The 14,998-nt window shown below is 39.4% G+C and overlaps 2 protein-coding genes across 2 annotated transcripts in view; one reads left to right on the plus strand and one right to left on the minus strand.

The window, feature by feature from the left end:
• The window catches only part of xpr1a (xenotropic and polytropic retrovirus receptor 1a), a gene marked incomplete at both ends in the record, with an annotated part of 64,313 nt that overhangs the window by 37,199 nt on the left and 12,116 nt on the right, over positions 1 to 14,998 (minus strand). The window lies entirely within an intron of this gene.
• Positions 11,327 to 14,517, plus strand: LOC307253885 (uncharacterized protein). The gene is made up of 4 exons (XM_080032104.1): positions 11,327 to 11,398; positions 12,000 to 12,152; positions 12,943 to 13,035; positions 13,143 to 14,517. The coding sequence occupies exons 2-4, from the start codon at positions 12,051 to 12,053 to the stop codon at positions 13,431 to 13,433; spliced, it is 486 nt and encodes a 161-aa protein (XP_079888230.1). The 5' UTR covers positions 11,327 to 11,398; positions 12,000 to 12,050; the 3' UTR covers positions 13,434 to 14,517.

A 14,998-nucleotide genomic window follows, 5' to 3' on the forward strand; every position in this document is an offset into this window, starting at 1 on the left:
GTGGGAAAACCAAGGTATGTGTGTGTGCATTTGTGTGTGCAAGGTGTCCCTTTAGGCTGCGTGGTGTTCTCACAACAGCAGCTGCAGCCTTTCGATAAGAGTCACACTAAACAGCATCACTTTGAGGACAAAATGAACTGAAATGTTAGGAGAGAACTGACACACACATATTTCAGTACCATGGCAGATATTCAGAAGCTGGCAGATTAGCATACATGAAACAAGGCATTTTCCTCAGCGGAGGGAAAACTAATTTTGCAGTGTCTGGAAACTTTGCAGTTAGGCAGCTGACATTATTGCCAGGAAGATCTTAAATGAATCCTATAAACAGCACAGCCCAATATTATGTCAGAAGTCACAGTGATATAAATCCACTTAGATTATCTCTCTGACTGTCATAAAATGTATTTAACATGTTATATGTAACATGGGTTGGCTGTCTTAGAAAATGTAAACACACTCTGAACTAAATGCATATTTTATTAAAACTGCATTAATTAAAAAGGCTTTTATAGACAACAATATTCATTTACTAATGCTTTGGCCAAATGTATTTAAAGACAATGAAATTGATGTCCGTTCATACTTATCAATTATTGTCATACTTTAAATATTAAACTCTGAAAACCTTACTACGTTTATCCGTAATTCTGGAAAATATCCTGTTTCTCGTTTTAATTTCTTCACAGACGAAAATCTTTTGCTTTTTGTTTAAGGTACCTTTTTTGTCTCTTGTTTTCTTTTCATGATACACCTGTAGTAGGCAACATATCCTTATGAAATAGGGCGTTGCAGTTTAGAATTATTCTAACAGATTCACTAACATACGCACGTGGTAAGAACAAAAATTGCCTGTGCACATTTAATGACAACAATGGTCATTTTGGATGTGCACTTATTTGGTTCGCAAAGAAAGATAATTTCTACACACTATTAGTACAGCACTTGACATATTGTCAGCTCACTGATGATTCAGTGTACAACTGATATGGTGTATCTTAATATGGTTCAAGATTGTATTTAGTGGAACATTACAACCCTTAACTAAGCCCACTATTCATTTCGGTGATTATCGAAAGTAGTAGTAGGCAATAGCTTAATGGCCAGTATGAGCAGAACATTTAGTATCACAATTGAGCTACCAACATACAGTGGTAAAACTGGATATTGTTTTAGACAAAGTTAATTCAGGCAAGGCAAGGCAAGGCAAGGCAAGGCAAGGCAAGGCAAGGCAAGGCAAGGCAAGGCAAGGCAAGGCAAGGCAAGGCAAGGCAAGGCAAGGCAAGGCAAGGCAAGGCAAGGCAAGGCAAGGCAAGGCAAGGCAAGGCAAGTTTATTTATATAGCACAATTCAAACACAAGGCCACTCAAAGTGCTTTACAGGGGCAAGATTACAATACATAAAACACATTAGAAGACATTTAAAAGCAAATGAAAAGAAGTAAAACATTTAAATTAAATAAAAAGTACAGGTTAAAATGGAAACAGAAAAGTCTTCAGACTCGATTTAAAAGAACTGAGGGTTGCAGCAGACCTCAAGTTTTCTGGGAGTTTGTTCCAGATATTTGGTGCATACAAACTAAAAGCTGCTTCTCCTCGTTTAGTCCTAACTCTTGGGACTGTAAGTAAACCTGTCCCAGACAACCTAAGGGCTCTGGACGGTTCATAACGTATCAGCAGATCAGTAATGTATTTTGGCGCTAAACCATTTAGTGCTTTATAAACCAACATCAGTATTTTGAAATCAATTCTTTGAGTGACAGGAAGCCAGTGTAAAGACCTCAGAACTGGGGTAATGTGATCCACTTTTTTGGTCCTAGTGAGGACTCGAGCAGCAGCGTTCTGAATTAGCTGAAGCTGTCTGATAGATTTTTTTGGAAGGCCTGCAAGGACACTGTTACAGTAGTCAAGTCTACTAAAGATAAATGCATGGACAAGTTTTTCTAAATCTTGCTGAGACATAAGTCCTTTAATTCTTGATATGTTTTTAAGGTGGTAGTATGCTGACTTATTAATTGATTTAATGCGTTTCTTGAAATTCAAGTCGGAGTCTATGACAACACCAAGATTTCTGGCTTGGTGTGTGGTTTCTAGCATAACAGATGTAAGCTGTGCGCTGACTTTTAATTGTTCATCTTTGGCACCAAAGACAATTACTTCAGTTTTGTCGTTGTTTAATTGAAGGACATTTTGGCACATCCAATCATTGATTTGTTCAATGCACTTACTCAGTGCTTGTATCGGACTGTAGTCTCCTGGTGATATGGTTATGTAAATTTGTGTGTCGTCTGCATAATTATGGTAGCATAATTTGTTCTTATTCATAATCTGAGCTAGTGGGAGCATGTAGATGTTAAACAGAAGAGGCCCAAGAATGGAACCTTGGGGGACCCCGCATTCAATATGTGTCCGCTCAGATGAGAAATTGCCTATTGACGCATAGTAGTCTCTGTCCTTTAAGTAGGATTCAAACCAGTTTAGTACGGTTCCAGAGAGTCCAACCCAGTTTGCTAGTCGATCTAGTAATATGCTGTGGTCAACTGTGTCAAAAGCGGCACTGAGATCCAGTAAAACTAAAACAGAACTTTTGCCACTGTCTGTGTTTAAGTGGATGTCATTGAGGACCTTAACCAGAGCAGTCTCAGTGCTGTGGTGTTGTTGAAATCCTGACTGGAAAACATCAAAGCAGTTGTTCATTGCTAAGTAGTTATTTAGCTGTTGATAAACAGCTTTTTCAATGATTTTGCTTAAAAATGGTAGGTTAGATATGGGCCTATAATTGTTCATGAGCGATGTATCTAGATTGTTCTTTTTTAGGAGTGGCTTGATGACTGCTGTTTTCAGGGCCTGTGGGAATACACCTGTCCGAAGGGACATGTTGACAATTTGTAGAACATCTGAGGCCATACAGCTAAAAACAGTTTTAAAGAAGCCTGTGGGAAGAATGTCAAGGCAACAGGTTAAAGTTGAAAGCATTTTGCAGCTCAACTTTCCAACTGGACTTCTGTTTCCTCATTGTAATGCTCTAACATTAAATCACAAAAGAGCTGTCACACTGCCCATTCTACCTTTGCCATCAAGGCAGGGAGGAAGGAATCCAATACTTGATAGTATTAGATTAGGAGCAATTTCCTGACCAAATCCGATTAGCAGCATAGTGACCTTGTGAAGCTTGAGAGTGATATCATTAACTTGATTTACATGAGCAGGAAAGACCCAGGTTTGTTTACAAAGCCCTTCATGAAAACATCAAAAGTACAAAAGCAAAAGGTGAATATTGAAAGCATTCAAGAGCAATTTTAGAATCATTCAGTCACCAACCGTGAACTGTCGTTTGAACTATTGACATTTAGCATTGTCGGGGAAATTCTATATTACGACATGCTGTAATAGAAAACTAAACTCACAGAGAATTTAAGAATTTAATTACATTCATAATAAGACAAAACAACAGAGTACAGAGTGTAAAGCTTCAGACCTACACGGTCAGCCCCCGATGGGACTGACCATATCTTTTGGTCAGACAGAGTATTTAAAGGCCCCCTTCAACAACGGGGGTGTCAAACTAACAGATGGTCAAACAGGTCTCAGGGGTTTATTGTGGTCATTGTGGTTTAATGTGGTCAGCCACAATAAACCTTAAAATAGTTTAAGCAACTGTTTTGTCAGCACATTTCTTAGAGGAAATGCACATGTGTTAAACTGATGTGATATACATATGAAAAACAGATCAATTAGATAGTTTACAAATAAATCTGCCCTCACAAGCATGATCTGTGTATTCATTCATTCTCCCATAAATAACTGGATGCATGCAATGAACAAATAAAGAGGGTAGGCTGACAAGTGTGTTTTGTCATTTGAGCTCAGAGCTTTGGAGTAAGGACATTTTTCTAAGTTAAAGACATTTTGGGTCCTGCAAGTTTGACATTCCTATAGCTAACATTAGTGGAGTTGAAATGTCCATGCCTTTTGTTTACAATTAAAGAAAGGGGTTTCACAAGCATACACAAATATACATGAGTATGCTTGTTTTTCTTTGCCATGTGGCTTGTTTGAGAGCATGCTGAGTAGAATATGTTTGTTGCATACAGTATAAATTGAACAGCGTCCGTTGTGAGGGGCAACTGTGTTCTTCTGTGTGAGTGCCTGAGGGGTATGTGTGAGAGTTGATGTGTGTTACCCAGCAGCATGGGGTAAACACTTGCTGAGTTTAAAGAGCAGCATGTAGAGGAGAGGCAGTAACCGTCTGTCAACCACCAGCAAGCACTGTGGCTCAGAATTCCCATTCATCCTCTTCTTCTGGCCTCAGTATAAATAGCCCACAAAATTAAAGCTGGAGATTTCTGTGGTTTCTGACTGGTGAACTTATGTGTCTGTCTGTCTGTCTGTCTGTCTGTCTGTCTGTCTGTCTGTCTGTCTGTCTGTCTGTCTGTCTGTCTGTCTGTCTGTCTGCGGATGAACCATACAGACTGAGCCTCCATAACCCTCCATGAGCCCTGCAGCAAACAGTACCTGGTACCTGGTGTGGTCATCTGATAGCTAAATGTTATTCTAACATGTGATGTGTTGTGTTCTTATTAGGGCTGTCAAATTAACGCGTTAATTTCGATTAATTAATCACAGAAAAATTAACACGATTAAAAAAATTAACGCAGATTAATCGCACTTCTATAATGCCCTTTGATCCGGTGCAAAAGTGGTGCGGAGCTGCACCTGTAGCTTTTATATGTCCATGTTGCCGGGCCGGGCGCGCGGGTAAAAGGGAGAAATGTAAAGAGTGAAGCAGGGGAAAGGGGCCGACTCGAGGGCTCTATGGACGGTTTATGGGATGCTTCGGCAAATAAACATGAAGGTAGGAAGACATCTTACTTAATTCTCCGCAGTGTCCGTGCATTATTGATTTAGTGGGTGCAACAATGTAGGCTATAGGTTCAAAACAGTAGACCTATCTCTCAATCTTCCTCCAATTTTGTTTGCTAGCTGTCTCGCACTTAAACGAGTGTGTGTGTGTGTGTGTGTGTGTCAATATTTTTGCCTATAAGTAGGCTACGAAATGGTGGCAGTGCAGCGCTGTCTGTTGTGGGAGATGGAAAGTCGTCATTTGTCTGCTTGTTTTTTTGAGAAAATTCTGCGCTAGTTCATGTAGCCTATAAAGCTGGCTGAGGGGAGGAGACAGAAGTTACGAGAGACGGAGAGCGAGCGCGCGCGAGAGAGAGAGAGAGAAAAAAACAGTAGTAGGCTATAAAGCTGTTTATAAACAGGTATAAAAGTGTCATATAAGTATGCGATTAATTTAGATTAATTAATCACAGAGCCTGTAATTAATTAGATTAATTTTTTTAATCGCTCGACAGCCCTAGTTCTTATATAAGCATACTTTCACAAGACTAGGGCTGGGTATTGTCAAGAATCTCACGATTCGATTAGATTTCGATTCATTAGGTCACGATTCGATATCGACAGTGCTGTATTAAATGTAATGTATTTTAATCATGTACAGTATTTCTTTCTTTCTCACATGACATATTTGAACAATAATAACACATAAGAACCAGGTGCCTTCATTTCTGGTAACAAATAAAACATTAGCACAATACCAGTATAAGGTGTACAAAAGTGAAAAAAAATTTCTGTATTGGAATTCAGCTCTCATACAAAAACGTAAACAGACAAAGCCAGTGCAGGTCATATGGGTTTGCTGCTCTCTGCCCTTTTGTCGCCACTTTTAACAACTCACACTTGTGTGGTGTGCGTGCGCAGTGGTGCAGGAAATACTAATTTTAAATACTAGTAAAAAAAAATATATATTTTTAATTATTTTATGAATCGATTATTAACTTTTATGAATCGATTCGGAATCGTTCGAGAGAGAATCGCGATGCATCGGAGAATCGATATGTTTACCCACCCCTACACAAGACAGTATTAGAATTCAACCTGGCACCCCATCCCTTAATTCTAGGTTCTTCTTGTGAGTGTCACAGTAACAAAACAAGGCTCAAGTGATTCTGGTCTCTTTCTTTGATGCCATGGTAACTGTGATGGAGAAGTTTAAGCACGGTTTTGTTTGTCCACAGAAAAGTACAGAAAATTAGGCTAGAATCAATTCAGGGAAAACAACATTGAATAGTGCCACTCCCTCAATCCAGTGATTTGGTCCTTTCAAAAATATGACCAAGCATCCTAATATAGTATTAATCACAATTGCTATCTTTTGCAACCTGGCTACTCTGAAAATAAACGCTTCTGAGATTAACAATGCAGCAAGTCATTACAAATGTGATTCATTGTCATAAAAACCCTAACAAGAAATGTACAATAATCCTCTTACAAATGGCTGCAGCTCATGCCAGGAGAACAATGAAATGTTCTCTGCTCAATTGAGCTGCATACTAATAGGGTGATTATGAGGCCTAATTATCAGATGGCACTTGTCAAGACGAAGGCGTGCAGTGTGCCCCGAGGACGAAATGCAATACAGAGACAAACTGTTGTTTCTGCTGAATAGCCACTGGAGGAGTGCCTCTTCTTTATAATAATGCTGGTTAGAGTCAATAGGACACCTCGTTGGATGACAGCAATGATGGGACATCAGAGGACACACCATTAGGCACGAATATGCTTTAAAAAGTGTAATGTACATAAAAGGACACAACCCTAACAGTGAGTCAACCCTGCCAGCACTAAAGTCAATGGTTATTATTAACCTACATCATGAATACATTAGTCACATTTTGAGGAGGGTATGAAATATTAAAATTCCCTAAGGCCAGCATATGGAAGGGATGGTTAAGAGGGATTGTTAAGATTGATGAACATTGAAGGTCCTGACATGGTGACTATAAACTCAGTGATAGAAGGTTTCTCACATTGAATGATTAATAGTGAGAGTGTGCATGTGTTTGTGTGCATGTTTGTGTGTAAATCCGTACTTTGAGCCCATTCAGTTTTCTTCAGTGTCTGATCTCCCCATTTCCCCCCATGAGGCTCAGTCTTCGTCGCAGCAGACCTGGGTTTGAATCCGGACCGTGGTTGGTTCTCTGCATGTCCTTCCCTTCTCTGCCCCAATTCATCTCTGTCTTTCCGCACTATCAATGAATCATTGAAAATGCCAAAAAGGAATCTTCCGCTCATGCTACTTTAAAACTATCTACCTGTTTTTGCCACTCTTCTTGCTGCAACTATGCAACGGGACAATTTCTGAAGAAGTCTCACAAGCATCAGGAGGGAGATTCACCATCTTTCATACACTGTTAATAATTCAACATTTAATATAAAAACAGACAGGTTGTCCGGGAGGGAACAATAGCTGTGAATTATTGATATCTGGCTCACTCTCTCTCTCCTCTGGTCTCTGGATTAGAAGGAGGTGATCTAGTGTAAATAGGAGGAGAAATTGCATCTGGAACAATATTCTTCTGCCCCCAGAGGAACAATCCCCTGACCTCAATCGTATTAAACTTAAATTAGTTATAGTTATTGCTGCCATTTTTGGAAAGCAGTTAAAATGTGCTTTGAATCCAAATGAATTGAATCAGTAAGTGAAAGAGCTCCAGCCAGACATGTCTTTTCGGCCTCTAGTTCTTTTTCTTTTCACACACATTTTATGTGAGTGATGGTAACGTTTGGAAAGGGAGGATCCCCGAGGATTTAGCTTCCTTTCCTCCAATTACCGCCAATGTCACCTCCTTTTTTCTTTCATGCTTCCTCTCTCGTTTTATCTGTCCTGCACAGGCCCTCATTGCCCCTCTGTCTGCCCATCCACTTCTCTGTCTTTCTCTCCGTCAGTCTGTCTCATTTTGCCCATGGCCAGATGGTAGAAGATAAAATATAGGTAGACCACAGCAAAGACAAATACATGCCACTTGTGTAACCCACCCTCCACACACACAGTGCCTAAGCATTGCACTTCATGTACACTGGCAGTGACCCGCCTGGGAGCCAGACTCAATTTAAAGTCCAAATCTCTGCTGCTGGAAAAATATGTCCATCAAATATCAGCTCTGAAATAGATCCCTCTGCTGCCAGGTGCGGTGCTGAGGCCTGTGATTGTGTTGACTAACAGCTGAAATCCAATACATTCTTATAGAGCTGAGGATACAGTGACTCTCATATGAACGTCATGTGTTTGGTACATTTTCATCACGTTTCCCTGGCTGCCTCTGAGCCAATCTGAACCAGGTTCTGGCTGTTTCTCCACAGGGACCTTATAGCTGGTACAGTGAAGGACACTGTGTCTTCTACAACGCCCTACCCAACCACTAACACATACAGTTCAAACCTTGCTAGTCGCTACATACAACTCAGACAAAAGAAAATCGTCACCTAAAATTAAACACACATCCCTAACAGATATTTAATTTAATTTCATATAAATAAATAAATACATTTACAAACAACTTCCTACTTTAAGTGCAGAGGTGTGTAATCCCTTCATTCCATTTTTGGTAGTTTTTATTATTATTATAATTTTTTAATATCCTTACAACATTCATAGAGAAACAAAGGGTTTACAGCAGCGTGTGTACACCATGTAATGATTGTACTCTAATTGCGGTGCCACAAAATAAATAAATAAATAAATCGGCATATGGCCCTGCTGTCATCACATATAGCGCACAATCACACCCACACCCCCTCTAGCACAAACCGCTCCTTATGTGTCTATGTGTGGCTGTTTGAAAGTCTCTGCATGCATGCATTTGTGTTTTTTTCTTCTGTGTGTGTGTGTGTGTCTATAACGTTAGTTGTATGCAAGTGCAGCAGAGAGCAGCAGTGTAAGAAGATGAAAACATCAATACACTCAAAGCAAAAACAAGGTCGAATGTCTTCATTATTCTCTCTATCCATCCATCAAGATCTCCCTGCTTTGCATTTCTATTTTTTATTACTCAGTATCCTCAATCTCTAAATACAGATCAGATGCCACATGAGTGCACATGACATCCAATTCTGCAAATTGCAATTCATTGCTAAGTTTTCTTTTTTATTATTAACAGGAAAGCAATGCAGTCGAAAGAAAAAACTATTTAAATGATTCCATTCAAACAGCCTCATGAGGATCCTCAGTAGAAAAATGCCATGTGCTCAGTTATGAATGGTTACACTCCGCTGAGCCTCAGTAATCTGCTGGCAGACAGCCAAAGCTGTTGATTAGGGCTCTCATCGCCGATTAATAACCTGCCTCATAACAGAGGTTAGATTATGGCTTAGAAGCCCTGCTAATGCTGAACAAATACACTAAACCACTGAGACCTCAACAGCTGAGTTCTAATCAACAGATCTCATTACATACACATGCCTCCCATACCTTAGGATCTAAAGTATGGGAGCCAGTGGGCTCAACAATATCACTGGTGCTTCTCTATGTACAGTATATGATCTCCAGTTGTGCAACTGGCAAACAGCCAGATCATATGACCTCCGCTCTGTTTATTTAACCCTTTCAAAATTGTATTCTCATTGGAGCAGAGGCTTGGCATCTGAGAAAGCTATTTCGTTTTTATTTTAACAATTACTGTGGAGCTTCTGTCCATCTTTGAAGATGTAAAGATTACAGCCAGTTCCTTTCATCCTCCTTCGAGTGGCAGCATGTGTTTAAGACATGGAGATCAGGAGATCATTGTCAAAGCCGTACTAGATGTGTACACATATGAAGAAAGTCATACACAAGGATAGAGAGGTACAGTAACGACAAGGTGTTTACTACAGTAATCAAAACCCCTTGTGACTATACATTAAGGCGCTGAGAGGGCTCAGGGATGACCTTGGCCTCCCCTCAACACACATCATCATCATTTCTCCCCTACTTGCACCCGAGCCCCTACCACCCTTGTCCTTTCTATGCCCTCATTTCTCTTCTCCTCAAATCCCATTTCTCCATTTTGTCAACACTACATTTGCACCAGTGAAAATCTCATCCTCCCCAGACTCCTGTAAAACAGCCACACTCCAAAAATACCAAACCCTGCTGGAGCCACATCTGAACTACTCACCCTTTTCCTAACACCACAACAGTCGCTTTCCTGATCCCTCCTCCCCTCAACTAACCCAAACCTTTCCCTGTCTGCCCCTCCCATCCTCCTCTTCTTCTTTCCTCTCCTTCATTCAGGCGAGATCTAATTCACCAATGAATAATGGATAGATGGATGGAAGCTTGGATAGAAGACTTTCACTATCAAGGTTCCCTCTCTCTCTCCGTCTTTCTCTTGCGGGATCATGGCTTTAGTGCTAATGCAGGGTAACGTGCATTGGAAATAAGCCCAGACAGCTCCCACTCAGTCTGTTTGTCTGTCTGCTGCTGCCTGAAGGATCTCACTCTCTCTGTATTAATCTCTTCCTGTTCTAAACTGGTCATTCAGTCAATGTATCACTGTTTTCCAACCTGTTTCCTCTTCTTCATTCTTTAGTTTATCACATTAAAACATGAATGCGAAGAGTGCCGGCAGTCTTTTCCCCCTGTCTTCCTCCAATTACCTATCAGCGTTTTCATCGTTCATTACCTCCGTTCGATAAGTCCATGACCTTGGGATAGCAATCCTAGGTTTGTATTGACCCTGAAACCCCCCCTCTGCTTCCCTCCCCTATAACACCCTTAGAAGCCTCATCAAAGGACCAATCTCACAATCCACCTCCCTCGTGGTGCTTTGTATGATCGCAGTCGGTTCAAATCCACTCTGGAAACTATACCTGCTAATGAGTGAAGAGAAATCCAAGCTTGAATATGGATGTCACTGACTTAAGAAATTAAATGTTTGAAGTTTATTATTTTGATAAGGTCTTGGTATCATGGCGGTCCATAGTGAACTAATAATCTCCACTGGACAAAGAGCCTCCAGCATTTTCACTTCTCCTGGAATATTGATGGTATGGAGCAGAAAGACAGGCACTGAAAAAAAAGCCTCGTAAAATGTGTATAGGGGATAAAGCGGCCAGCAACGATAGAATTTTATCTGAATTGGAGGTCTGGAAGAGCATCTCAGTTTTTCGTTGGATTCTTCACTCTAAAAAATGATTCAGGGGATTAGTTCATTACGCTTAAAATACAGACGTTTTTCAGCATAAAAAAACGAGTTTGTTACATGAACTTGAATTATTCCATTGACAACTTATTCTAAATAAGTGGGTCAAACTTAATATTTAGAAGAATGTGTTAACTTATCAATGTATCAATTTTGAATGAATATTTATGCGTCCACTCAACACTTTTGAAATAATAAGTTAGTCCAACTTGTCTTTCTGGTTAGTTTCAACTGTACATATTTTGAAAGTTAAGTAGGCGCCTGAATTTGCCCGGACATGTTTCGCTGCCGCGGTTACACAGCCAGACCACGTTGTCCACCACAAGTGAAAGAAGGGGAAGAAGTCGGAGTTCACGTCGAGTATGCTATCATAGGGTAAGTAACAGCACTAAGTAGTTTTGCTTTTATTCGCCACAATTACCAACTGTATCATCACACAGTGCAATACATCGTTTTTACGCGGCACTTCACCAGAAATTCTAAGTTAAATTAGCAGCTTGATAGTAGGCTACGGCATTAGCTAACGTTAGCTAGCTAGCCTTTTTCGGTTGTATTGTTCCAGAGCAAGCCGACTTTATTGGCGCACTTGACTTATGTAGCTTGAGATAAAAGTGAGTGTGTGTGGCACTGGGTAAAGTGTTGGTCTTCAGTTGTTTTTGAGTGTGTAAGGGCAAAGTTGGATAATTAAGCCTGTTGGAAGCAGCACGTGCCAACTCGGTAGCTAATGTAAAATAATAGGGCATGTTAGCTGTTACTTAGTTCGAACACAGTACATCAGGATAACATACAAATATACTGGTAGGCCTATTTTCAGTTCGAGTTTAATGCAGGCTTCTGTTTTTTCTGTTCTTTGTGTTTGCTTAACTGAACCATCTTGTAACACAGAGGTACTTGGTTTTCGATTTGCTATTTCTACAGCACATATAAAACTTTTTTGATTGTGCCTTTATTTAAAATTTTCATTTGTTGTGTGCAGATAAATGAAGAATTCAGACGAATCACCACTGCAAACTTGGAAACCACGTTCATGGCAAAACTGGACCAGTACCCGAAAATAATGTCCATGGCCTCCTCAACAGGAGGAGCTGTAAAAATGAAGATCCAGCGCATAAGTAACATGCTGCTAGAGGTATGAATCAATGTTTTATTCTTATTAGCTCGTGTTGTGGGTGTGTGATCATCAGGGCTGGTCCGAGTAATTAAAATAGTCCACTGTTCGGTTGTTACGTTGGTATTCAAGGCTCAATTCAGTATTCAGGACTTTTCTGACACAATGCATGTGAAACATCCACCATAACTTGAATGGGATAATATATCACATGTTGTATACTGCTTGGTCCTGGTCCTGGTCCTGTTCCCCAAAGAGGCTAAGAAAAATCATTGCAGTTTTATGCCACAAAATCAACTCACGTTTTGTTATTTTCAGTGTTTGATTCTCCTCAGCCTTCTGTTGAAACAAATGTGTCCATTTCTGTCCTGAACAAGACATATCTTGTTTGGCATAACAGTGCTAACAGTTTAAGCAGATCTTCCGATAACTCTATGCACTACCTGTGTATTAATTCATTTAAAAGAGCAACAATTGAAGTCCAACCCACAAACCAGCAGCTACAATTCTGATTAGTCAGCTCAGCTGTTATGTGCTGTTCTCCTGCTGCACCTCTATGGGTTGGATTTAATCCAATTAATGGGATGGCACTACACTTTTTTATTTTTAGTAGAGCAAAACATTGCTATTTGGCCAAAACAAAACAAGAGGAGCATGCTAGTTATGTTTCTGTAACGCTTAATTGAGGTGTAAACTAAATAAGTGTGTTATATTTGACACTTTACCTTTCAGTCCTCTTTTCCCAGTTATGTAATTATTAAAATGCATCCTAATGGAGGAGCAGTTGTAAGATTGTTTTTCTCATTCACAGGATAATTCAGTGGAAAGGAGGAGAGAGGTGGCTATCCGGTGTCTCGTGGTGTATCTCAGAGAAAAGGAGGAGGATCTCTTCAAAGAAAGCTTGGTAGGTAAATCTGGACACCAAAGATCAGACAGTTAACTGTACGTTTTGCTACTCTTATTTTTATGACTTAAAACACTGAAATGTTTATTCTGACCTTCTTATACCAGGATGGAGAAATGGACTTCACTGATGACGTGATAAAGATTGTTGTCAGGAGAGGTGCCTTGATGTCTGATACTGCCAAAACAAGGGTAGTCATCGAGGGAACCGAAGTCCTGGATGACCTGGATCTACCAAGAGCTTGCGCCTTGCTAATGGGGCTGATATATGCGCTCAACCTAAGCTACCCAAAAGAACTGATCAAAACCTTCGAGGTATTTCAGAAAATACTCCTTGAGCTAGATGGCCTGAAAGCCAGCCCGAGGGTAATGTCTCTCAAAAATAGACTTCTGTCTTAAAATAGATTCAGCAGGAAACATAAAGCGTTGTTGTGCGGTTAAGCTGCCAGTTTATTGGTTCCACTTTGCATAAAGTGAAGCATAATGGCAGATGATAACAATGTTGAGTAATGCTTTAGAGTTGTTGTTGGTTCAACTTAATGATTATTCTTCGAGAATGTAGTTTTTGCCTTAAGGTGTTTCTGTTTTTAAAGAGATAGTTCAGTATTTTTGAAGTGGGGTTGTATAGGGTTCTTATGCATAGTTAGTCTGATACCTTATAGAGATGGCGAGCAGTACTGTCATTTTAAGGAGTTTGAGGGAAAAATTTATATTGCGAAAGTCAGCCTTGTACTTTTGCAGTAGGGGGTCAGCAGAGAATTTTTTTTTTAACATAAATGCTGACCTTACAAAAAAAACGCTAAGTGTAGGATTTTTTCACTGCTTTAGTTTGTCGTCAGACAAGACGTTAATTTTTTACCTTTTTTTCCAAACGTTGTTCGGACATGTATTACCACCTCAAGTTGGCCGTATTGTTGGTGAAACATGGCCGAACTACACTTGAAACATTTAAAAAAAATAAAACAGCTGTCTAGCGTCAAACTAAAGCACTGAAAATATGCTACATTTAGCGTACAATTGAAGGGATATTGTTAGGTCTATACGTGGTGAAAAAGTGTTTTTCAGCTGGACCCCTTTGCAACAGTACAAGGTTGACTTCTGTTACAGCAATGTCTCTCCCAAACTCCTTAATGTGACATTGCTTATCACCATCTCCATGAGGTAACAGACTAACTATGCATAAGTACAGAAATACAACCACACTTTGAAAATAATCAACTATCCCTTTTTAAGTCCCTCACTAATTGTGTCCGTCACCCACTCTGTTTTGTGTGGACAGAACATTAGAAGCAGATTTGCAGATTTTGCCAACACTGACAATACCAAAGATGTCTTTTACTTTGCACTTGTATATTTATTTTAATTATTTTCTATTGAGAGACACTTTATTGATCCCTTGGGAAGGTAACTACAGGTAAATTCATTTTCTGTTTTATTATATATTTTTTTAAAGATAAAATACAGTGCGAAAAATGTGATTCATTCCAGGATGTATGATATTATTGGAAGTGGGAATGTTTATTTTGTTGTTATTTTTCATGGTAAAAGTGCTAAAATAAACTGAAAACTGGAATTGCTGTTTCTTCTTTATTCTTACATAAGTGAAATAAGTTACTCAAACACAAAAAAGTAAGCTAACTGTTTGCGTTGACATTTTTGAGTAGGATGAAAGAAATAAATTAAGTTAGATTAGCTTAAATAAGTAATTTGAACAGATTAGCTTAAATAAGTAATTTGAACACTTAATATCCCCATATCTTTCGAATTAATATTAAGTTGGTTCAACTTAATTATGCTTTCAAAGGTCAAAGCAAATTATGTTGGATCTACTCATGTAATTGCATTATTATGACTACAAAAGACTCATACGATGAACTCAATAATGCCAAAAGTTGGGACAACTTAAAAAGAGGCATGCAAATAGTTAGCATAGGTTTTTAAGTTGAGGCAGTGAATTATTTTTT

The sequence above is a fragment of the Ammodytes marinus genome (assembly GCF_949987685.1).
Source record: "Ammodytes marinus genome assembly, chromosome: 8".
In the NCBI taxonomy this organism is placed as follows: Eukaryota; Metazoa; Chordata; class Actinopteri; order Uranoscopiformes; family Ammodytidae; genus Ammodytes; species Ammodytes marinus.